Source organism: Centrocercus urophasianus, unplaced genomic scaffold (assembly GCF_019232065.1).
Source record: "Centrocercus urophasianus isolate 14NV4802_14NV808 unplaced genomic scaffold, USGS_Curo_1.0 seq_27, whole genome shotgun sequence".
NCBI lineage: Eukaryota > Metazoa > Chordata > Aves > Galliformes > Phasianidae > Centrocercus > Centrocercus urophasianus.
The window spans coordinates 13,625,817-13,651,560 of record NW_024884833.1 but is presented as its reverse complement, the minus strand read 5'-3'; the positions used below and the strand labels follow the sequence as shown (position 1 = coordinate 13,651,560).

General features: G+C 39.6%; 1 protein-coding gene across 2 annotated transcripts in view; it reads right to left on the bottom strand.

The window, feature by feature from the left end:
* The window catches only part of LOC122164718 (aminopeptidase O (putative)), a 129,769-nt gene extending 113,661 nt beyond the window's left edge, over positions 1 to 16,108 (bottom strand). For both annotated transcript variants that reach the window (XM_042826948.1, XM_042826949.1), the window contains exons 1-2: positions 16,002 to 16,108; positions 2,447 to 3,405 (exon numbers count right to left, since the gene is read on the bottom strand). In XM_042826948.1, the coding sequence (XP_042682882.1) occupies positions 2,447 to 3,252 (806 nt within the window). In that variant the 5' untranslated portion in view covers positions 3,253 to 3,405; positions 16,002 to 16,108. The remainder of the gene's footprint in view (positions 1 to 2,446; positions 3,406 to 16,001) is intronic.
* Between the last annotated feature and the right edge of the window lie 9,636 nt (positions 16,109 to 25,744).

Genomic DNA, 25,744 nt, shown 5'->3' with positions numbered 1-25,744 from the left:
CACAAATTTAAATCTTTCTTGAGCTTCCCCAGAATTGCACAATTGTCCTTTAATACCTTCTGAAAGTATATTTCTTCCACAGCAATCATAGGTGAATCATATACTCCAAGAATTCAACTCATCTCCTTTCCATAATTTATCTTTTCCTACTTATCTATCTTTCCTATTTATCTACTATTTGGGCACCAAACTAAAAAAAAAAAAAATGATTACACGTGAATGTGCTGAACCTCAGTCCAAATAGACTGACCTGCTCATGTGTGCCAAAGTAAACAATGCACAGGTCAGTACACGATTAGGACCCAGCTTTCATTGTCATGCTTTTCCATTGATGCCTTTCATATCAAAGATACTCTTTCATTCCCACACCCTCATTAAACAAAGATTTCCAATTCCATTCCGTTTTCTCACTAATATCAACAAAATCAGTAACTAATTTAGACAGCACTACAAGTGCTAGCAAGTAGGTCAGAAAAACAGTGCGAAATATCTCCCATTAGAGGCAAATTTGCAAGCTGCATGTCTTGGTATCAGCTGGGATAAGGTTTTTTTCATAGTGGCAGGTATAGCACTGTATTTTGGATTTAAAGTAATGGAATAGTAGAATCACCAAGGTTGGAAAAGACCTCCAAGATCATCCAGTTCAATTGCTTCCCTACCTCCAATATTTCCCCACTAAAGCACGTCCCTTAGTACAACTTAACATTTCTTGAACACCTCCAGGCATGGTGACTCCGCCATCCCTCAGCAGCCCATTCCAACTCCTGACCATTCTTCAGAAAATTTTTCCTAATATCCAGCCTTCCTTGACACAACTTGAGGCCATTCCTTCTTGTCCTATTACTGTTACCTGGGAGAAGAGGCTAACTCCTACTTCACCACAACCTCCTTTCAGGCATTTGTGGAGAGCACTGAGGTTTCCCCTGGGACTCCTCTTCTCTGGATTGAATAATCTCCGTTTCCACAGCAGCTCCCTATAAGACTTGTGCTCCAGATTCCTCACCAGCTTTATTGCCCTTCTCTAGACACACTCCAGAGCCTCAGTATCTTTCTAGTAGTGAGGGGCATAAAACTGAATACAGAACTCAGGGTATGGCCTCACCAGAACTGAGTACAGTTGATAACAAACTGATGCTTTAGCTGCTCTTAAGAAGCGCTTACGTGGCTTTTACATTCCATCATCCAACTCCTATCTAAGGATTTTTTAGTATCAAAGAACATACAATGAAATGCTGAAATTATCTGTGTTTAGTTCCTGTACTGAAAAGAGAAGAGTTTCGTGATGTGTTTGCATCAGGTTTGCATACTCATACCTGAATGTGCCTAAACCCACTAATCCATAAAGCTTCACAGTAACAGACTTACTGAGAATTATACCATCTTGTGCTTCAGGCAAAATTCAGAATTTCTGTAACTAACGATTATCTTAAGTTAAACTTCCTGCACTTATATTGTGAATAATGTATTGAGGAGTGAGGAGAGAAGGGGAAGTGTAGGAATTAATGAATATTATCCACTAACTAATTAACTACTGGGCTTTATGCTGATCATGGTTTACCAGAGAATAAACTAAATACATAGGTGCCTCTGAGCAAACTCTTAATTTATGTTAGCGTAACTGAAAGGAAACGTAACCATATATCACTACTTTAGGAATGAAAAGGAAGTATTATTCAGAATTTATTCATCACCTTCCAACTTTGCCCCCAGTTTCAAAGTATCACAGACTTAAAGAAATAATAGTTATTAAAATCCACCTTTGAACATTACAGATACAGTTGTGTAAGTCAAGAGTGAATTGTGGATCCACTCACACAAAAATCTTATCTTGAAGATTTCTGTATAACATTATGTACATTCATAAAAGCCAGATAAAAAAAAAAAGCAGTTTCTTTGCCAACATCAGTGTATTTTACAATAAGAGGTGAAGATTTTCAAAGTTGATTATGAGAAGATTTATGAGGAAAAGACTGAATCTGTACACTTGGTACAGTGTTGATAAAAGACTAGCTGTGAAGATATTCTATTAAATGTTCAGCATATTGATTTTTATGTGGTATGAATTGTTGTTTAAGCTAGAAAGGAAAGAGAACATAAAGTACTAAAATGAAAATAATTTGTCACATATATCTCCCTTCCTCAAAATGCTGATCTCCTATTTCCTTCGCACACTTACCCCAATACTCAATAATTATTTATTCCCATTTAGTTTGAGGAAGCACAATCATTTAGGCAGACTTGAGGTCTGCAAGCACTATGGAGTCTCCAGAGCACAGTTTATCTGTTATTCTGCAGAATAGAGTAGGATTCAAACCAAGTACACAAGAGATACAGTGAAAGGGAATGCTCATCATTTTCACAGAGCTCCTCAGCAGTACACAAATGAACATTCTCATACTTGTGTTTAAAATTAACAAGTGCAAAATCTTTCAGATAATCTACATACCTGCCACTCTGGTCGGTAGTCCATGTAACAGATCTTCCCTCAGGTTTGGTTTTGTACCGTATTCTTATAGCATGAGGAAAGTCTGTTGGAGTCTGAACTCCCTGTTTCCTTATCTCCAAGCTCCAGCGACCAGTAGTAAACTCAAGCTCTCCACAGCCAGGTGCCTGGCTGCAGCAAGTGAAATAGTGTAGCTGTTCCTGACAGCGATCCGAAGGTAAAGTCACAAGTTCATGTACAATCTGATTTCTGAGATTTTCCAACTCCTTTGAAACATCAGTTAGTTCAGCAGACATGGTGAATTTCTCAATGCCTGACACAGCAGCAATATCTACCTCCTCAACCTTTAGCACAGATAAATCGCAGCAGTCCAATACCAGCAGAAAATCCTTGTTCCCATGGTTCTCTTTGTCACAGCAATTCTTTGAACTAGAAATCCCAGAAGTTTGCTTCTCATTGCTATGGTTACCGTTTTTATCAGAAGTATCTTTTCCACCTTTACGACAGACAGCTAAATTGCTATATTCTGCTTCAGATGAGAAGACACTTGCATTTGACACAGAAACATGGCAAGGTTCTGATGCCCCAGTTTTACAGGTTTCATTAAGGTGTGACTGGCAGCCTTTTTTATCAGTACTACTGGCTTTCCTGTATCTGCTCCCTGTCTCCAAAAATAAAACTATGATTCCTTCTATAACTCGACTTTTAAAATCCACATCCAAGTCCAAAACATAGTGCTTTACAAGCATGTGGCTAGTGTTGGCCATTAAGGGCAAGTCATCCTTCGTGGGGTCTAGCTGCGTCTCCATGTTTCAGACTGGTGGTTATGTTTTACAGAACCTTAGCCATTTGTTATTTATAACACCTCCATAAGAAGCAAGAATGTTCAAGCTTCTAGTGCAAAAACATTTTTATCAAATTGCAATATAGAAATCAGTTGTAGTTCCTTCACTTCTCTTCTTCTGTAAGAAAAAGCAAAAAACAAAACCAAGTCAGATAATTGCTCCACAACTCGAAGCATTTTGAAAAGTACTAAAAAGTCCAGTTGCTTTTATTAAAAGTAGTACAGCCAAATAGCGTCTCCACAGAATGAGATCAAGCTAGTTGCTTCAGGATTTGCTATTAAGAAGGCTTTATTTTTCAGAGAATATCCAAAGTCAATGTACCTTTAGACAGTTGTTATAAAATGAAACAAGCTTACTAAAAGGCCTCTAGATGACTCTTTTCACCCTCAAAAATACTTAAGATACATACTGCAACATCTAAGTTTATTAGTGTTATTTGTTTTCAGGTTCCTGTACTTTCATCACATGATTTAGTTCAGAAGATCATTTTTCAGCTACGATTCAAAGTAAGAAGCATGAGGCTACATCACTTCATATGTTACAAACCTTCTGATTAATACAATCAAACAATCTGATTAATACAAGGCAACAGCAGGGACTAACATACTTTCCACATGACAACCACTCTCATATCAGTATTTTTAGTAAATTACAAGAAAATGAGTCCATTTACCATGGGTGCATTCTTAGGAGATGGTTCATAAAGATTTTTTAAATGTATAGTTATATACTTAAGTTATATGATTACATCTTAATTGCTGGAAATTCAATCAGGATAATAGCATCTTACAGAAAACAAAAGGTTTTTCACTGGAAAATATGCAAATAATACAAAGCAAGAACATATTAAAATACATCAATATTTTTTTGCAAGCACTTCATCACAGAATTTTAACTGCCAAGCATTCTCTGATTGCTACAACCACTGAGCTGAAGTTATATGGTTATCACACTTCAGTCCTTTTTTTGACTGCTTTCTAGATTAGAAGTCAAAGAAAGAAAGAAATAAGAAAGTGCTAAAACTTGTAGCTCTCTCGCTGCCAGATGAGTGATGCTCTCATGATACACAGCTAAGTTTTTGAGCGCCTTAAGTGAACAGATATTGGCTTGAGTCATTGTTTTAGTTTCAGAGTCAATACAGATTTCAGTGTCCAACATTGTTCTTTGTAGAGTTCTTAAAGTAAGCACAGAGGAGAACCTAGTCTCCCCTTAGACTTGCTGTTTTGTTTGTATGCTATCAGTAAGTGAAAGGCTCAGGCCATGAAACCATTAAACTGCAATCTGAACTAATTTCACACAAAGCACACAAAGCATTGCAAAAGGGACTTCTCTGAATGTTCTCTTCTACTCAGAAACAGCTATTACAGGAATGTCTTTGAAGTCAAACAGAGAAAAATCTTTTTTTCACTTCATATCAATCCACATGCAAAGAATCACTGAAATATCTCAGCAAATTCAGAATACTTGAAGATTATCTGAAAGAGACATTCGATTTTTGGAACTAATGCTGGCAGATACTTCTCTGTTCTTTATGTGAAGGTTTTCCTAAACTTTTTCTCTGAATTATATTTTTGTTGATCATTAACAGTTTTCTATTTCTTTTCAAACTTCACATATATAGAAGAAAACATTTCACATCTTGCGCTGATGTACCTGTGTACTTTCAGAATTTAACTTTCTATAGGATCAAAAAAAAAAGACACAAGCTCCTGCAGAGTACCAGTGACTTCACTGAGTTTTGCTCTTTGTACATATTCATTTTTCCAGTTTGAATTAAAAACAAACAAACAACAAGAAAAACAAATAAATAGGGGAAAGTAAAACATCATGTTCCCTGCTGTGTATATTGGGCTCTAATATAATAATAGTGATTTATTTCTACTTAAAGAAGTCTGGAAAACAGAAAAAAAAAAAAAAAAAAGAAAAAAGGAAAGGAAAAAAAAGGAAAAAATGTACTTATAAAGAGAAGTTTCAGAAAATCTCAACTCAAGCTGTATAAATGTTCATCACAAGTACATGGATACTAAAACCATTTCCTGCCATAAAATCTAACTGGGAAAATCAGTAGAGTAGTCAAAGATTGCGAATGCTATGACATGAGCAATGCATCCAGGTCTGTCTGTGACACCAGAGAGCAAACTTGATGTTATGAAATAAATAAATAAATACTTGCTTTCAAAAAAAGCCAAAAATGTCTTTGGCTATATCTGCCCAATATCAATTCCACTAACTTAAACACACCTACTTCTACAATATTAGTAAGTATCCAAAAGTAGCAAAAGACTATACATCTAATACTCACGAAGAGCAAGAACATTCAACTACACGTAGGAAGTTATATTAAAACATACCCTGTGCATGTGAAGTATGATTTAACAAGTTACATTTTATTCACGTTAAAATGTATTTTCAACAGACAGCTACATTCTACTTCTATCACATTTGGCTTTTCCTACCCGTGTCACCCAAACTCTTAATATAAAATTAGATCATAATTCTAGTGTGAGATGTGAGAGTAAAGCCATGGAAGAACATTCATATTTAGCAGTCATACCAATAACTAATTCTTAAAAGTGCTGAGCAACAGTCACTGAATCCACATAAAATTTTATCCTATGATTACATGTATATTTCCATCTAATACTGTTCTCAAAAGGCAACTTCACATAGGAGTTATCTTTGGAAGCTTTGGAAGCGGAAATGCTGAGAGCTGCTCCAAAAGCAATACGTCCAATTTCATAACACTGTCCTATGACATCAGAGGCGAATGCTGGCAGTAGAGTTGAACCTTTCCACCGATATTCCATTACATGTCGCTGCCATGTTATACTCCACGTCAAAATTACTAGGAGGCATTACTTTTGGAGTGACCTATCTATCTTGTCTTGCAGATATAACTACAATCCATAATATACTGAATTACGTAGGTAATATTTTTAATAGAAAAACCATCATTTTTGTGGCCAAAAAGGCCAATGGCATTCTGGGGTGCATTAAAAAGAGCATGGCCAGCAGATCGAGGGAGGTGATCCTCCCCCTCTACTCTGCCCTGGTAAGGCCTCATTTGGAGCCGTGTCCAGTTCTGGGTTCCCCAGTACAAAAAAGACAGGGATCTCTTGGAAAGAGTCCAGCAGAGGGCCACAAATATGGTGAAGGGCCTGGAGCATCTCTCCTATGAGGAAAGGCTGAGTGAACTGGGTCTGTTCAGCCTCAAGAAAAGAAGACTAAGAGGGGACCTGATGCAGGTCTATAAATATCTAAGGTGTGGGGGGCAGAGTGGTGAAGCCAGACTCTTTTCAGTAGTGTGTGGAGACAGGACAAGGGGAAACGGCTGGAAACTGCAGCATAGGAAGTTCTGCACAAATGTGCGCAAGAACTTCTTTACGGTGAGGGTGACGGTGCACTGGAACAGGCTGCCCAGGGAGGTCATGGAGTCTCCTTCTCCGGAGACATTCAAGACCCATGTGGACACCTACTTGTGCGACCTGGTGTAGGGAACCTACTTTAGCAGGGGGCTTGGATTTGATGATCTCTGGAGGTCCCTTCCAACCCCTTTGATTCTGTGATTTTTGTATTCAGTAGAGCTATTTCTTTTTGGCTTTGGTTATGTTGGTTTTTTGCTGTTATTGAACTGAGCAACTAAATGAAAAGCAGGTTGAAAAGAGCAAATAAAGAACGGACATTGTTTAAACAAGAGAACAAATAAAGCATTGCTCTTTTGCTTTAGGGTCAAGTTAAGAAGAAATTTGCAGACTAAATGATATGTGCATATGTATTGAGACAGTATCACTCTTTCTGAAGCTAATTTATTTTTCACGTAGTTTTATCATGGAATCATAGAATGGCCTGAGTTGAAAAGGACCAGAATGATCATCTAGTTTCAACGCCCCTGCTACTTGCAGAGTTGCCAACCACCAGACCAGGCTGTTGAGAGCCACATCCAGCCTGGCCTTGAATGCCTCCAGGGATGGGGCATCCACAGCCTCCTTGGGCAACCTATTCCAGTGTGTCACCATCCTCTGTGTGAAAAACTTCCTCCTAATATCCAACCTAAACCTCCCCTGTCTTACTTTAAAAACATTCCCCCTTGTCCTATCACAATTCATCCTCATAAACAGTCGTACCACCTCCTGTTTACATGCTCCCTTAAGTACTGGAAGGCCGCAATGAGATTTTCTTGAAATCTTCTCTCCTCCAAGCTAAACAAACCAGTTCTCCCAACCTTTCCTACAGGAGAGGTGCAGATATTCGATGATATGAATCAGAATTACTGATCAACGCTAGTACACAAAAGGCTGAGAAGAAAATGATCCTTAAAGATTTTTTGGGGGAAGGATGGAAAGAGGATGAAGTCAGTTGCTACCTCAGTAATAAATCCCTGAACAAAAAGTCTGTGAAACAGTTATATTTTTTAATACTATTTTACATAAATCTGCTAAATTAAAAAGACATTTAATGATAACCAACATTGGATTTGGTTTGTTGGTGGTTTTTTTTTGTTGTTGTTTTATAATACAGCATTTGCAACATTAAAAAACAGGCAATCGGGGAAAAATATTTAAAAGCATGCATATGATAGTCACCTGAGAAAAAAAGACAATCAAAATGTTCAATTTGGGCCATTTTAAAGAAGAATTTAACATGATATGAAGCAAGCAGATCCACTGTCTTAAACATTTTTAAGCTAACTTCACTAAATTAAAGTGCATGTATAAATGTTTGTGTTTCAGATGAAATGGATATCTAGTCAGTACAGCTACGTGTGGCTTATTAGAAACTGGATACTGGATACAAGAAGAAAAGACAGGAATGAACTGTTTACTTGGCCCAAACACATAGGCCTTCTCCTATTTAAAAAAAAAAAAAAAAATCAAGGCAGTAGTTAATGACTACATATCAAACTTCTGTAGCAGTGAACTAGAAAATGACAAAGAAGTCACATTAAATCACAATCAAGAAGGAAAAAAAAAAAGACAAGTAAAAACTAATACAGAAACAATGCACTTCAGCAAAAGTGAAGTACACAGTATAAGATATATAAGAAATTTGTTATTTTAGTTTCTTTAGAAAGACGCTGTAAAAACCTGCAAGCGAACAAGAAAAAAAGGTACACATAGTTAGTTATAGCTCCGTATTTACTTAAATGCCATTAACCTCTAACTTTGCTTTCAATCAATATAATGATTTCAATAGTACCGTAAAAAAATATATACTGGTATTATGTTTAAAGTCTAGCATCTAAGCAGGCTTCCCGCATTGGTTCAGCATTAAAAAAATATTAAAAAATTGTTTAAAAAAATCTGTCAGGTGAGACAGAAAGTTTGCACTCACAGAAGCAAAAAATATGTAAGGGCAAGTACAAGAGACAAGCAAGAATTAAGAGAAAAAGCAAAAAGTGCAACAATCAAATATGCTTGAAAACCCTATGTTCACATCTTTAATAGAACTTTTATTTTTATTTTACAGTTATGTAATAATTTAGGTTTAAAAAATTAGGTAGCAAACAATGATTTAATTCACCCTTTGATTCTAATAGAGACAAGATGCACCTTCTATTATTTCTGTAATCAAGTGTTCCCAAAAATGTACAAAAATAAAAATACAAATATTCAAGGAAAACATTCCAAACTACAAATACAAACATACAGCTTATCAAAACATTGCGCAAATTTGCAAGTTGGGCCTGGCTACTCCAAGACAACATTCTCCATTAATTTTCTTTCTGATTAACTGAATACAAATTCTGATGAATTGCATTCCCAAACAGTTTATGATCATGTTCCTCAATGTTTTCCTTACTTTGATCAAGAGAAGGAGTAGGAATCTGGAAGATATGAAGGGAAATTGGGCTTAAATAAATAAATAAATTTTAAAAAATTTTAATCAAAGAAAAACCGACTGTGCTAGCTACACATTACATGGAAAGTCTTACCTTTGTACTCATATATAGTGTATCTTTCAGATGCTGATATAGTGGAATGCACTTGTATGCATTCAGCTATAACTGCATCAAAGTATGCAGGTTTCACTGTTTTTATCATCTTCCCACTGAAACACTCTTCTATTTTATGACCAAGCTATGTAATATACCCTTATAAATAAACTTATATTCATTCCACGTTTCCTTTTAGTCTTCGTTACCAAGTTAATAGAATAAACTGCAATTACGGTTCTCACTTTACATAAAAAACATACTCTCTCAACTGCTGAAGCAATATCCTTGCTGATCATTTTGGAAATCCTCTGCGCATTTCCAATCTTTCCATTTACATGCAAATAATAGAACTTTTCCCACTGCTTCCCAAAGATGCAGCTCTGAGTTAGTATTTATTAAATTTGATAAAACTTTTTCACCACCATATGCACATATCAAAGTGCCTCCCTCCGATTATCAGGGTGAGAGGAGAGATACTTTGATATACCTGAAGCTGTGGAGCATGCCTGCAGCAGCAGAGATGAGTGGTGCAGGACACCCAAGTCCCCCAGGGAGGCTGCAGGGAGTTAAGTTCAGATGGTGACTAAGTTTATGCATTAACCTCATCTTAAGCTTCAGGACAAACACAGAAACTGCATTCCGGTGTGTCCTGTGCTGTGCCTAAAAGCCTTGAAGACTGGAAGACAGTGGCAGACCTCCCCCAGGGAAACCTCCATGCCAACTGGGTGGTAGCACACACTTCCCAGTAACTACAGAGAAAATACATCCCCCAGTGTTATGGACCATATCAGAACAACCCTGTTTGATGTAGTATTTTGGATTAAAATACAAATCTACTCCAATTTCAAACTCTTCACGAGGGTATTTTTCCTAACTTAAATGTTCTACAGATATCTGGAAATATCAAAATTGAGGTTGTTTGTACACATTTAGTTCAGCTCCCACTCACTGAACTCAGCCTGATACAAAAAACAACATGGAGAAAATCAAAGCTCAGGTATCATCTGTGGAACAAGCCTTGCAAGAAGTGGGTGAAGGAACTGGGAAGACCCCAAAGGAGTTAGTATTGAGGTGAGGATCAGCCTGTCCTTCCAAGCAATGAGCAACAGGACAAGATGAAACAGCATCAGATGACCATTCAACAAGTCCCAGTGCTGGCAAGTTCATCTGCCTTGTTGTTCTAATGACTGACAGGGGTCCCATTTTTTTGATGAGATGCAACAGAAAATTGGCCCCATTTAGCAACAGTCAGAATCTCCTGCCGCTCATCCTTTTGCCAACTGTTTTGCTGCCAGAAAGGAAGCCATTCTGTACAGTCTTTGAAGGCAGTGTCATGACTCAGTGTAAACACACATGCATTCACTAGACTGTAGCTTGTGCTGGAACACACTGCATACAGCTATCAGTTCCCCAACCTGACCACTTCCCTCTCCCTCAGTGATTACAGTGAAATCAAACCCTATCTGTAAGGCCACAGCCTGATAGTTCCATGTTTTACCTCTGCACTCGGAAGAGATGTCTGTGAACCAGGCATTCTGTAACTGGTCTGAATATGGGGGAAAAACTTGGATGACTGAGGGAAGGTCAGTATCAGTAGCAGAGCAATATCATCCTGTATTGCAAGTGTACTGGGAGCACCTTCCATAATGATAAAGACACTACAGTAATGTTAGATTTGTGCTTAGCACTTTCAGGTGGAAGAATACTATGCCCCCCTGTCAGAGGGAGAGGTACCAGACATCACGGATTTGATAACTTTAAATGGACCTCTCAGTATTACAGGCTGCTGTCCCATGGTATGTTCAGCTTCCTGCAAGACCAAGCTAACAACAAACAGCCCTTTCTCCAGCTGAGAGTATCACTTCTCTGCATCTTTAAAGCTGCCGGAATAAAATCCAATAAGTCTAGTGGGACTTTGCAACCCCTTCTGCCAGAAGTGTATATATAATCCTGATTGAGCAAATTCCTATTCTATATGAACTGGGTTGGAAGGATGGATGTGACCTAAGGCCTGGCAGGCGGTAGCCTCAACTACTGGCAGCTGCAAGGTCTCCTCTTGGATTGGGGTCCATTCCCAGAAAGCTCCCTTCTGCAATAAATCATATAGCCATACAATAACAGAGAAATCAGAAATGTGTTTTCTCTGGAAAACCAAGGGGCCAAGAGTACACTGTAATTCCTTTTCACTCTCCGGCATCTTGAGTTGGTCTAAAGCCAAGAGGGTATTGTGGAATGCAGGCCATGCCACCCTTCCACCAGATGCCCAAAAATTTTACCTCAGCAGCTGGGGACTGATTTTTATCTGGAGGAACTGTCAACCCCAGTTCCTCTAATCACTTGATTATTTTGTCATGCATTGTTGTGTCAACTGACAACCTCCTATACAGGTATCATTGGAGTATCAATAAAGCTTAACCTCATCTTCCAGGGGAATCTGTTTAAGCTCTTGTGCCAGTGCATGATGAGCCAGAACTGAGGAGTGCTTGAACCACTGAAGGAGGTGGGCAAAGGTATGCTGCTCCCAGAGGTAAAGGGCAAGGCTTGACAGAGGTCAGGTGGGAAGGAGGAAGTGGTGGTGCCCCACAACTTCCACGCTTTGTACTCCAACTGTTGACAGTTACTGTTCCTTCTAATGCTGCCCGGATTCTGCCTCCTTGAGACATAATCTGTATTTTTCCTTTTAGTCATATACCTACAGGTTTCAAAGATTCTGGAAGACCCCTAATTAAAGGAGTCATCCTCTTGGATCAGTGGGCATCATCATGAGTGATTCCTGGTGCAGCTGAAGCTTTCCATCATACATCATTTGGAGACAAGCAGCCTTTTGAACAATATCTACTAATTGGATGACTGTCCCAGAACTGGCAAGAGGATCTCTCTTTCTTGTCAATTGAGACCACATGCCCAATAGGCAGTCCTCTGCATCAAAGACCATGGTGCCCAACTGTTACCAGTAGTTAAAAATACTCCTAGCCACCACTACCCTTAAGCTTCTTCTTCAGTGGACAGTATCTTGTCTCCACCAGTAAGGCTAACCCTCCACATATACTCCATCTCCAATTCCTTAGGGGAACAGTCAAAATCTTTTTTCAATTTTGCTAATTCAGTAGAAAAAAAAAAAAGTAATCTTCTAAATACTCATCTGAGGATTTAATTAGTCACCACTTTTGTATAAATATTTGGTTCTTATCAAAAGATGCAATTGGGTTGCCAAGGTTTCTAGTTTATGTAGCCTTGCCTTTATTTCATCCAATCTCTCCAGAAGATAGATTTTTTCCTTTAGGAGGGCTTTTAAGTGCTAGTGCTATTATCGTCCTTGCAAACAAGCTGTTCCTTCAGGGCCTCCTGTAAGAGTACTTCACCATGTCTTTCATTCTCTAATTGCCCTTCAACTTCCAGTACCCAATTCTGCAAAGCTTTTACCAATTTTTGCAATTTTCTGTTCCCTGATAGAAGTTCCTCTGTCTGTTCCATAGCAACTGTCTAGTTTGGCTTTCTGCTGTAAGCTATAATTCTCTGAACTCTGCGGTTGCAAGCAGAGCAGTACCCAGAAGTGCACATACAAACAACTTTCCTTTTCCAGCTCAGAAACAAGCATCTTTTTGCAAAGCACTAATGCAGTCAGAAGCGCTTTGCAAATTACGCCAATTCTGGAGTGCCCAATATACCCCTGATAACATGCATATGGAACCATGCTTTCCTAAGAGATCAAACAATATATTTCTGTTTTCCATAGTGGCTTCACTACCATTCATCTCACAAAATGCAGTGTGATCTTTTGGGAGAGGCTCATGTATCTGACAGATTCAAATACTCAGATCACTCCTCACATCCCCAAGAGGTGCACACACAAAAAATTTAAACACCACACCTAAGTTGTAATGCACTTAAGTCACAAAATGCAGTGATTGTCCAAGAGAGGGACACACACATCCAACAAATGCAAATACTCAAAATTACTTTTCAAATCCCCAAAAGATACACATAAAAAGTTTGAACAATACACTTAAGTCACAAAATGCAGAGTGGTTTTCCTGGAGAAGTACATACATATCAATCAAATGCAAATACTCAAAATTACTCCTTACATCCCCAAGAATTACAGACATCAGCCACCTCTGGAGGGACAACACTCTGACTGTCAGGTATCCTGCCTCAGCTATGCTGTTTAATAACTCACTTGCTGTGATTATCAGAGCAAGAGGGGAGATTCTTTGATATACCCAGAGTGAGACTGAGACACAATCAAGGTCAAATGTTTCCTAACCAGTTCATCATCAGTTAAGGAGATGGGGAAGGGAAAGCCCAGCAGTTATCACAAATTAGAACAATGGGGAAGAGAAGGCAGGTAAACAGGAAAGATAGGAAAAGAGCAAGAATTACACAAAGAATTACATACTAAAGATACTAGAGCTACTGTTTCTGAGATGTTTATTGAGACACTTCTTTTGTAACGCATTGTCTTCTGCAATATTTTTATGTATATTCTGTACACAATATAATATCTGGATTTCATTTTTCTGAAGTTGATGCACTTCACCTTTAGAAAGGCATGTTCACTAGTCGAACTGAAAGCATTACAAAAAATATTAGGAACACTAATGGTAGTGTAAAGTTTTAACAACCATTTCAAAAGTACTTTTAATTCATACTTCTACACATAAAGAATTAACAAATGATCAGTGCATTTTTAAGATATATCTCACATTCAATGCATTGTCCATATTGAATGGACTTCATAAATCATAAAAATGTCAGTCAAGCTAACAGTATGGTTATATATTTTAATATTTTAATTTGCAAAGGAACAAATAATAAGCATAGCAGATGTTGGCCAATACGAATAGAGTCACTCTGATTATCTGTGGATTAATGAGTTGCATAAAAACACAAAGAATGGGAAATAAGGAAGAAGCGATACATGGTACTTGGATAACATTGCATCTATACTTACTACAAGCTTGAGTCATATGCAAACTTGGGAAAAGATTCCAGGTTAAAAAAAAACAAAAAAACATGGCTGCAAAGCAGACAGGACTGAAAAATAAAAGCCTGGAGAAGAGAAGGCTGCAGGGTGACCTCATTGCAACCTTTCAATACCTAAAGGGAGCCTACAGAGGGGAGGGGAATCAACTCTTCCAAAGGGTTGATAACTGCAGGACAAGGGGAAATGGTTTTAAGGGATGGAACATTTGGTTGGATGTGAGAGGGAAATCCTTTACAGAGAGAGTGGTGAGGTGCTGAAACAGGCTGCCCAGAGAGGTTGTGGATGCCCCGTCCCTGGAGGTGTTAAAGGCCATGTTGGATGGGGCCTCGGGCAGCCTGGTCTAGTGTTAAGTGGGGAGGTTGGTGGCCCTGCATGTGGCAGGGGGTTGAAGATTCACGACCCTTGAGGTCATTTCCAACCCTGGCTATTCTGTGATTCTTTGACTGTTTCTAACTCAGTGCACCTGCCATTTATAAATACCATTTGCAATGTGAAAAGTTATTTTCCTGACACTGGAAACATAAAAAGCAATCTTCTCTTGCCAATGTTGACACTCATGGACTACTCCTGCAAGTCAGCATGACCTGTAAAACTCAACTTCATTGTGAGTGAAGGAAATAACACACACAACTACAAGGGATGCTCCAAAAGTAATGCCTCTTATGTTATTATTCAGGCCCATGACATCAGTGGCAGATGATTGTAGTATGACAGTAGAGGCTGAGGCTTCCCACCCATATTCCACCCTACTTTGTTTCCGTGCAACAGATGGCAGCACAAACAACAAAATGGCATCTGACATGGAAGTGGTTATCAAACAGAAGAACATCAATGAATTCCTCCATGCAGAAAAAAAATCATCCACTGACATTCACTGATGCTTGCTGAACATTTACAGAGACCAACCAGAGGACGTGAGCACAGTGAAGTGGTGGGAAGTACATTACAGAAGCAGCAACAGCTGGTGCATATTTCTATAAATAGAACACAAATTCATAAAATCATTGAAGTTGAAAAAGGTCTTAAAGATTTTCTAGTCTGTCCACCTACCACCAGTACTGCCCACTAAACCATATTCCTAGCACAACATCTACATGTTTCAACTCCTGTTCATCACTGGCAAAAATGCATAGCTAATGGTGGTGACAATGCTGTAAAACAGCACTTTGTAGCTGACAATTTGCTCTACCAAGTAGTGTTATTGTGCTCTTTGCTGTCACTTCCATTGAAATAACAAGGAGGCATTACTTTTGACTTACATAACACAAAAATCTTCAGATGAATTACAAAATACCATTTATTAAGGTACTAGTTTTACCTTCCATGCTTCCAAGCATTAGAAGAAGCCAGTGAACAGAATAACTTGTTAATCACCTTGAAAGCTTTAATATATCACGTGTCAAGTTCTTTCAGGAAGTTACACTTACCAACAATCTTACAAGAAGGGCAAGCTGCATAAAAAGCTTTTAACAAGAAAAGCAAATAAGGTCAGCAGCAACGAAAGACTAGATCTTATTGCTGATTGCCCACTGCTTCTGACTGCGTTTTCACCGCTCTCCTGTTTACTGCAGGCAAGTTTACTCAAAAAGCTGAAGCGGCAACTTGGCCTTCCAGACTTCCAGAAGCGCTCTGCGCCAACCGGCCCGGCAGCAGGCTGTAGGGCAAAGCCGGCGGCCCCACGGAGCGCGGTTCGGACCCCGGGGGGCACCGCGCTACTCCCGCAACACGGGTATCGGGCTGAGGGCTGGAGGCGAAAGAAGGCCGGCACACGCGAGACAGACAATTACTCACGATCGCTATCAATACCACCCCTCGCCGTCCCGGGAGCTCGACTGCCCGCTTCTGCAGCTTTACCCAGCACGCTCTCCACCAAGCCCACGCTGTCCTCCAGCTCAGCTGCGGCGCATACGGGTGACGTTATTGACATCACCCCGCCCCCCAGGTCCCACCCAAATGTGCGGCCCAATGGTAATCGCCATCCTTCAGACTGCAGACAGCTGCATCCTTCAGACTCATACACATTAGCAGAGGAGTGGCTGCAGCGTGGTGTTCAGCATGTGTGGCCACACAGCGGTGACTCCACGTTGCTATCCTGTTATGAAACCAAGTAGTCAAACAAAAGGATCCCCAGAATTCTCCATTTTGCAAGCCCATTAAATATAAAAAACCTGTATTTGTCATTAGGAGATCATTTGTCTTTGGAATTCTAATCCTTTGCTTTAATTCTAAATGTCTAAATAACTCTGATGCATCAATATTTTTGCACTCACATGATGCAGTATAGTGCTGTTAACATGCTATACTGTTTGCCACACCACCAAATGTTGGGTTCCAACTGTGTGTGGATATAGTTAGTGAATTTCTCTACATCTTTTAGGTGTCCCTGTGCTTTCTTCATTTCAATCCTTTTAAAACCTGATCAGTCTTCATATTTTGTCAACATCATTTAGAAGATAATACCACCTCTTTCATGAAAGCTTCTAAGGCCTAGTTCCCTACTGATACACTTTACGTAGCTTCATTTTTCTCAACAGAGATGTGCCAAAATTGTGTCCCTCTCTGTGATATTTCAGAAGCTTTGCTTCTGTAAAGTAAGTGTAGGCTTACAATTTTAATCACAGCCACTCCAAGAGCAACTTCCTACAGTGCATGATACAAATAAGAACGATATGCTTATTATCAGCAGACCAGACCTCATCATACAAATTTAAGGTTGAATTTGCTTTCTCAAGGAATAAGCAATAAAGAAAAAGAATAGAAACTTCCAGACAGATGATGACAGATTGCAGCCTCAGAACTGCCTGGTTACTGGTACTGATCTTTGCAGTCATGCTAGGATGACAAGATGCAAAAGTGTACTTTTTTTGCACATTCAGATAGAGCACTATCATTACTGTTCAAGATAGCAAAAATCCCATTGGTGTCAGCAACTTATTTATTTTCACATAACAAATTTATCTAGATACTTCATTCTGTCTCTTAGTTTGGCAATGAATAGTTAAGTTCCTGAAGCAATTTATTGTTGATCAACTTTTTTCACAGCTACCTTGCTTCTGTCTCAGAGCACACAGGGTGCTGGAGCTGTTAGCTGGCTGCTGAAGAAACCAAGGATGCTTAAAACAGGCAAATTATTTTGTCACTTCTGTCTGCAAAAGGAATAACCCCTAAAAATATCCAACAATGCCAGCACTGAATCAAATGCAGTTTAGGAGAGGTAGGCAGCCAACAGCTGTAAAAATCAAGAAATACTTACTTTATATTTGTGGTGCTTAATTTTGTGACTCTTTCTGCTTTGAGAAATACTTGGAGCAATCCCATGTGCTAGGGTGTTAGAAGGTAAGGGAACCTGTGAGAGCAAGTCAGCATTTGAACAACACTTCTTCCAAGCTCAGGATTGGTGTGGCCATATGAGTAAGAAATCAGGGAAGGGTGGCAGGAGATCTGTGTGGATGAGCAAGGAGCTTACTCATAAACTCAAAGAAAAGAAGAAGGTCCATGAAATGTAGAAAAAGGATCTGCATGGGGAAGTCCTGACTCTGGACTGTCAGGAACATGGTCAGAGACATAACAGCACATCAGTGTGGTTAAAAGCTATTAGTCTACTTTATTATTAAGAGCTATTCTATTTATACATGTTAACAGAGCATTCTGCAAAACACTCTTCATTCACACTGACGCTTAGCCAATCAGATCCATGAGACGTTCTTTGTTCTTCAAAGGTGTCCTTGGTTCTCGTACTGTTTATCTTGCTCCACAGCTGCTGCTCTGAACAGTTTTTCTCATATTCCCACACATCTGAACACTTGGGAAGAATATAAGGAGGTTGTCTAAAGTGCACCTGGAATGAATCTGGCAAAGGAGATAAAGGATAATAAGAAAGGCTTTTTTAAAGTATGCCAACAGTAAAAGGAAGACTAGAGAAAACGTGAGTCCCCTACTAAATGAGGGGGGTGTTCTTGTAATGGGGGATGCTGTGAAGGCAGATACTGAACACCTTCCTTGCGAAGACTTCACTGGAATCCTGGACACTGGGGGTAAGGGAGAGAGTCGGGGAAATGGAAGGCTTTACTTTGGTGAGGGAGGAGGTAGTCCGAGAGCGTCCTGGCAACTTCAATGTGCATAAATCCATGGGCTCCATTAGGGTGCATCCAAGGACAAAGGGAGCTGGCAGAGGTGATTGCCAAACTGCACTCTATCATCTTTAAGTGGCCTTGAAGAATGGGAGAGGTGCCTAAAGACTGCAGGATAGCCAGTGTCTGTTATTCAAAAAGGGCAAGAAGGAGGGCCAGGGAAACTACAGGGCAGTCCATCTCACCTGTGTCCCGGGAAAGGTAGTGGAACAGCCTGTTCTAGATGCCATCTCCAAGCAACTGGAAGAGAAGAAGGTTATCAGGAGTGGAGTAGTCAGCATGGGTTCACCAGGGGAAGATCTTCACAACCAACCTGGTGGCATTCTATGATTTCAGTGCTGGATGTGTAGATGGCAGGAGAGCAGTGGATGTAGTCTGACTTGATTTCAGCAAGGCATTTGATTTTGTCTCCCACAGCATCCTGATAATGAAGCTGAGCAAGTGTGGGATAGGTGAGTGAATGGTGAGGTGGGTGGAGAACTGGCTGAGAGGCCAAGCTCAGAGGGCTGTGATCATCAGTGCGGAGTCCAGCTGGAGGCCTGCAGCTAGTGGTGTTCTGCAGGGGTCAGTGCTGGGTCTGCTCTTGTTCAACATCTTCATCAATGACCTGACTGTGAGCACACAGTGTCCACCCTCAGCAAGTCTGCTGATGATACAAGGTTGGCAGGAAGGCTGACACAGCAGAAGGCTGTGTTGCCATTCAGCACGATCTGGATGTGCTGAATGTGCTGGTATGATTATTCTTGAATTATAGTCAAAGGAATGCAAGCATCATCTTTTGTGCAGATGTTACATTCCCATTAGTCAGGGTACAACACTCAGGAAAACTGAGGAGGAAGTGTTGTGAGAATCCTAAGCGAAAGGATTTGTTTTAGTTCTAGGTATATGTATTTGGAGCAACGCAGCACTTAAAATACATTGCTTTCAGGGTTGAAACTTAAGTGGATTCAGTTACTGTTGCTAGCAGCTCAGCACTTGTAAGAAATAGCTACTGATACAAATTCGAAATTTAGCATTTATCTATGGCCTTACTTTCACATCTCAGATTAGTATTGTGATCTTGCTTGCAGGAAACAAAAATTATTTGCTGAAAGTGTGGGACTCATTGTTCTTGTTAGAGAGATCAGCTCATTGAGAACCTTTTTAGCTAGTATTCACAAGCAAAGTTTAATGGAGTGAATCATCACCAAAGGAGGGGAAAAAAAGTCTATTCACTCTCTAATCTCCAAAAACAATGTAAATAAATAACATAAGTAAACATATGTATAATTTAATATTTTCCTTCAGGCCTGTAAGCGTTAGTAGTATCAAGTGGCTGGTCTCTAGCAAGTTGAAAGAGAAGATTCAGGAGAACATGGGATGCCAGAAGGTCGGAATAAATGTAACCACACAAGAATTTCAAGAAGATACTATAATTTGAATGGCCACAAAACTTCTGAAACCTGGCTGTGAGGAGGAGAGTGGCTGTGGGGAATTGCCATTGATGTTTTAATTTCTCCAGCTACCCATGTGTCAGAAAGAAATACAGTTGCAGTCCTGAAGTTTGTGGGTTACCCTTCCAAAATGACTGTTACTCATGATCTAGAGACCTCTCAGTGTGCGCCCTACAGTTTTTAATCAAGAAGATTAAGAAAATTGGCACCTTGACAAGTGTTGGCAACTTGGGCCAGCTGGACAAAAAGGCTGCCCAAGATGTGACTATTTGTCTGTCTTTCCCACTAAGAGCCTTCATCCACCTCCACCAACTGCATCTGTCCCATTGCCTACAAACCTCAGGAGCAAACTGATGTCTTTTGCCACAGATGGGGTAACATTTCCAGACAACACCAAAAAGTATATAGGGTTCATCTGTGGAATTTAGCTAAGTTCTCTCCATCATTTCACTCCCAATTGACAAGAATCTTTGTGCAGGGCTGTTGAGGACACAGGTGGGAGAGCCTTAGAGAGCAACTTATGCAAAGGCCCATATTTCTTTTAGGCCATGAAGCACTATCTCAATGTTTAGGTGACATACACTCCTGTCTGAGAAGGATGAATGCAATAATGACTGAAACTGAATGTAATGTAACTTGGCATGAAACTGTGACAAACTCATCTACCCTGTTCTTAACAGTCTTTCGTCTAATAGATCTGGGAACCAAGAACTCAGAACTGGAAGAGCTGCTGCTTTGAGAATATCAAAGAAGATAGTTCTTAAGGTGATAGTTCTTAAGGTGATTGCATTCAGAATTAATTAGAAAACCACCCAGTTTCCTTCAGCTCATTCACTAAGCTTTCCACACTTCAGAGCAGAGCCATGAACTCTTCATGCTAGTTGCTCTCACATGTTTTGAAAGGAAATAAAATAGATGTAGTGGAGATAGAATTTCTGTTTTAAGATACTTCTGAGTTGTTGAGATATCAAGGTGATGGGTGACATAAAAAGCATTGTGCCAGCATTAAAGATTAAACTGTGTATATAGTTTTAATAAAATAAAACTGCTCACCTTCTGATTTTACTGGCATTTTGGACCTTTTTGAAAGGATTTGTGAAAATCCTTTCATTGGCTCTTAGCACTTGGAGGACAGTGTTTGGGGAAGCTGACAATGTGCATGTTGGGTCTGCAGTACACTGCATGTATTCAGGTCTATCAGACCCTCACATCAGCTCCAGTCTGGGGTAAAATTAAGAACAGAGAAAAAAAGAAAAAAAAAAAAAAAAAAAAAAAGTTTAATTAAAAAGAAAAATTTCTCATTGCTTTCGTAGGACTTGAGAGTAAGATTTTTCCTTATTTAATTTATCTGGTACATAGACTTGAGAGCTTGTAGGATTAATTAACATTTAATCTGAATCTTCTGTCTGACACAAGTTGAGGAATTTCAAATCTGAAAGTTATACTGAGTGGACTGTACAATAGGAAGCAAATTCTTGAAAAGTTTTCTGATATTGTATTAAGCACTGTGTTCATGAAAGCAAAAAAATGTTTTTTAAAAAATGCATATTGCAGCTTTGAGAAGAGGACATATTGCTGAACACATGCATAGTATGACTCGAATGAACTGCTTTCATATCTTATTGCTAGGTGCTGTAAATGAAGAAAGATAATTTTCCCTGAATTATCCATAAATTATAGATTTCATTCTCATGAGTTGGACTTTGATCAATTATACGCTCCTGTGTTACTTGTACAAATTCAGTTATGCTCTTTACTATTCCTTGGAGTTCCTGTCCCATTAAATATGAGAGTTACATGAGAAAGCACATTAGAAAAGCTCTTCTTCATCAAGTTTATTTTCTTTCAAGAGAGAATATAAGATTAAGTTTCCTAAAGCAGACTTCTGAATTAAAAATGTTGATGAATTCTAGAGGAGACAGCCTCATCTCCTTCTATGATCTGGTGACCTGCCTGGTGGAAGACAGAAAGGCTACTGACACAGTCTACCTAGAGTTCAGCAAAGACTTTGACACTGTCTCCCACAGTACTCTCCTGGAGAAGCTGGCAGCCCTTTCACGGGTACAATCCTTGCTGGAGAAAGAACTGGTTGGAGGGCTAGGACGAGAGAGTGATGGGAAATGGAGTCACATCCAGTTGGCAAACGATCACTGGTGATGTTCCCCAGGGTACAGTACTACAGGGGCCTGTCCTGTCCCGTATCTTTACAGGAATTCCTGAATGAAGGGATTGAGTGCAGCTTCAGTAAGTTTGTAGATGACGCCAAGTTGTCAGGAAGACCAAGTGCTGGGTCTTGCACTTTGGCCACAACAACACTAGGTAATGCTACAGGCTTGGGGCAGAGTGGCTGGAAGATTTTGTGGAGGAAACGGACCTGGGCATACTGGTCAACACTCAGCTGAACATGATCCATCAGTGTGTGCAGATGGCCAAGAAGGCCAATGGCATCCAGACTTGTATCAGAAATGGTGTTGCCAACAGGAACTGGGAAATAATCATCCCTCTGTACTCAACTATGGTGAGGATGCACCTTAAGTACTGTGTTCAGTTTTGGGCCCCTCACATCAAGAAAAACACTGAGGCTCTGGAGCATGTTCAGAGAATGGCAGTGGAGCTGGTGAGGGGTCTGGAGTACAAGTCTGAGTGGGTGCGGGAGCTGGGTTTGTTCAGTCCAGAGAAGAGGAAGCTTATGGTAGACCTTACTGCTCTCTACCTGAAGGGAATTTGTGGTGAGGTGGGGTTTTATTATTTCCAGGCATTACTGGTCTAGAACTGATGTTAGGAGTGGGAATAAGATTTGTTATAAGGACAGTTGACAAACTAGGTGAACACAGGTCAAGAAGCAGCTGCTTGGATAAATGACAGTTTGGCTGAATTTAAGTTTTAAACTAAATTTGGGGCCCAAAGAGTATGATTAAGTGCAGTTAGTGCTAGGTCCTGAAGGGGGCCCTAGTGCTAATCTGACTGGTGATAATAGGGCCCAGATGGCAATATTTTATACTTTGGGATAAAGGGATCAATTAATACCACAGAAATGTCAGATTTGGATTATGAGTCAAACAGCTGCAATGTGTTGAGGCAATGCAGAGATTATTGGGTAGATGAAAACTTTGTGCTTGAGAACATGAAAACCTGAAAGTGGCCAGCATTAAATCTCATGCGAGTTCTGTATGTTCAGCATCAGGCTGGAAACACAGCCCTCTGCTCTCGCGTGGCAAAGGTGCCTCACCACTACCTGCGGATCTGGTGCTGCAGGAGACGAGAGGTAAGTGTCATAAGAACCAGATTTGGAGAGAATGTAAAAGTGGGATCTCAAGGTCTTTTGCCTTGAATGCTCAAACTCCTGACTGAAAATTCCACCTACATTTTTTTATGGGTCAGTAGAATTTGACCCCAGCGAGACACTTTCTGTGGAAAGGCCATTCTGCATGACAAAAAACTGGGAGATGTGCAAGGACCACTCAGAAGAATATAATAAATTATTCCTGATTTTGAGGAAGTCTAGGCATTTTGTCAAAAAACACACTTTATCATTCTGATTACTTAATATTATTACCTTGCCACCAGTTTAGTTAGAAAATGAGGTTAACCATGAACATTTTCAGTTTTAGGAATTGAAGATCATATTATAAAAAAGTACTATTTAGAATAGTAACCAGGAAGAATATGGTTCTTATACAGGTCTAACAAAAAAATTTTAGAACATAGAGTTAGAACTGGAGAAACTGTTTATTTCTGCGGTGAGATTTTCTCTGTTATTCTGTGTTCAGAAAGCAATGCTGATTCCTGTTAAAAGTGCTGGCATAAAAGTTGTCTTCTTTCTCTGCTCCACTATTAGCTCATCCTCATTGTTCCCCTTTTCTCCTTCTTTCTTTTCTCTTCTTCCCTGCTTAATGTCTGTATTTTTTAAAATTTTACCTAATTCTTTTGTTTCTAAAGGAACTTCCCCAGCAAATTTCAATTTGTAGAATTATCCAAAATGCTATTAAAAAACATTAGCATGAAGCTGTCATAATGCACAACTTTTTGTGCCTCATTTGCTGTGTGCATTCTCAGGGGCTAATCAACCTTTAGATGCCAGGCTTGCAGTGGATCTGTAAATCCTATTTACCTATAAACGCTTATAGCCATCCTCTTATATAAAGCATCCTCTTATATAAACGGATGTTTCACACTCTGTCTACCTTTAAGGAAAGGAAGAGATCCTACATCCTGTATAAATTGGAACAGGAGAATCATTTGTCCCCAGTATGCTGCAAAGGTACCAAACCTCTCAGCTTTCCTTCTAGATGGTGGTGTCTAAAGCAGGACTTGTATACTCCTGGGAGTGCTGCAGACAATCCACTGTGGTATTGGAGGAAAAGACTTTTTTACCATTCATAAATGTTAAAATGTCATCCTTCTTTAATTTCTGTTTTTCCCTGTGCTTTTATATATAATTTCTATAATATGTTAGTATAGTACTACATACATACAACTTTTAAATAAATATTGTGGAATTGCTTACTCTTAAATTTTTAATAAATAGAGGTATGTGATCAATATATGTTTTGAGACACCTGCTCTAGAGCACTGGCTCATTTGGAGCACTATGTGAATGTTTTGTTTGTTACAAGTAAAATACGCACAACCATCTGTCTAGATCTGTGACACGAAATAGGAATCCAATCAGCCACTATGTGTGGGAATTAAATGTTATTTCTGCAGTAGAATTGGATAATATTTTTTTTATTTCATGATCTCCGCTGTCAGTTCTTTTTGGGAGTCTTTCTACTTGGGGACGATCTCTGATAGTTTACATCACTTATCCTCTAGACTAACATTGCCAGGAATGCACACTCTGTATATGGGTGTATATGTGTATTTTGTCACACACACTGCAAGAATATCCTGCATGGGACTGATTAAACCAGAGAACAAGTCATGGCCTGCCCGAGGAAGAGCCTGAAGAGACATTGGAAGGCCTGACATCAGCCCTGCCCTCCTCCCCCCCCCCCCCCAACCCCCCCACGTGCTCTTTGTTTAATGAAGAATTTGAAAAAAATCACAATAAATATGACAAGAAGAGCACTGAGACATCTTGGAAACAACAGGATGGCTGCTGACTGACACTAGATAACAAATAAATTATCAGTAACAAATGTAAACCTTCTGATAAGATTGTGAACCTGGAGTACCCAACCAGCGGGGAAACAGGTGAGGAGGGGGAGGCAAGAGGGAGAAAACAGGGTATTAAGACTCTCATGTTGTGTCCATAGGTTCGCCATTGCAATCACGAATAAAATCTGCTTTTATCAGAGATACCATCCTGACAAAAATTATTTGGACATTTCCAACATATGGAACATCTTCTTTCCCTGTAAAGACAGGCTAAATTGATTTCTAGCTGTGCCCAGTTGTGTCTCATCCTTTGCAATTCAGGCACAGTGAAAGCCGTGGATATAATTTTATGACTCCTTCTGTCTCACAAGGATTTCATGTCACAGAATACACATGGCACCTATTTAATTGGTATTCAGCCTGTAAGTGGCTGAAGTAGTGATCTGGTCTTACACATGGAAGTGCTGGATATGCAAGGGCAGCTTCCCATCTTTTCTTTACATAAACTTGAAGCATTTGGGATGCATTATGTGGCAATCTTACCCAGTTCCTGCACTGAAAATGAGCATTTCCAATTCAATATATGCTATTCCTACAAGTTGCTTGTTGATTTGTTTGCATGTTTGTTTCAAATTTCTCATGGGAGAATGTTTCTGAAGGTGATGTGTTAGTACACATTAGCAAAACGCCACACGATGCAATACCATGACTAACATGCAAAATGCAAAGGAAAAATCTGACGGTGATTCAGAATGGCAGAGGAAGCTCTGTCCTTGCAAGCATTGCAGCAGCTCATTTGAAAAAAAGGAACATTCAAATCTTCCTGCTTTTTTCTCTTTTCTCTCGTTCTCGGGCGGCAGTCTGCATGGGA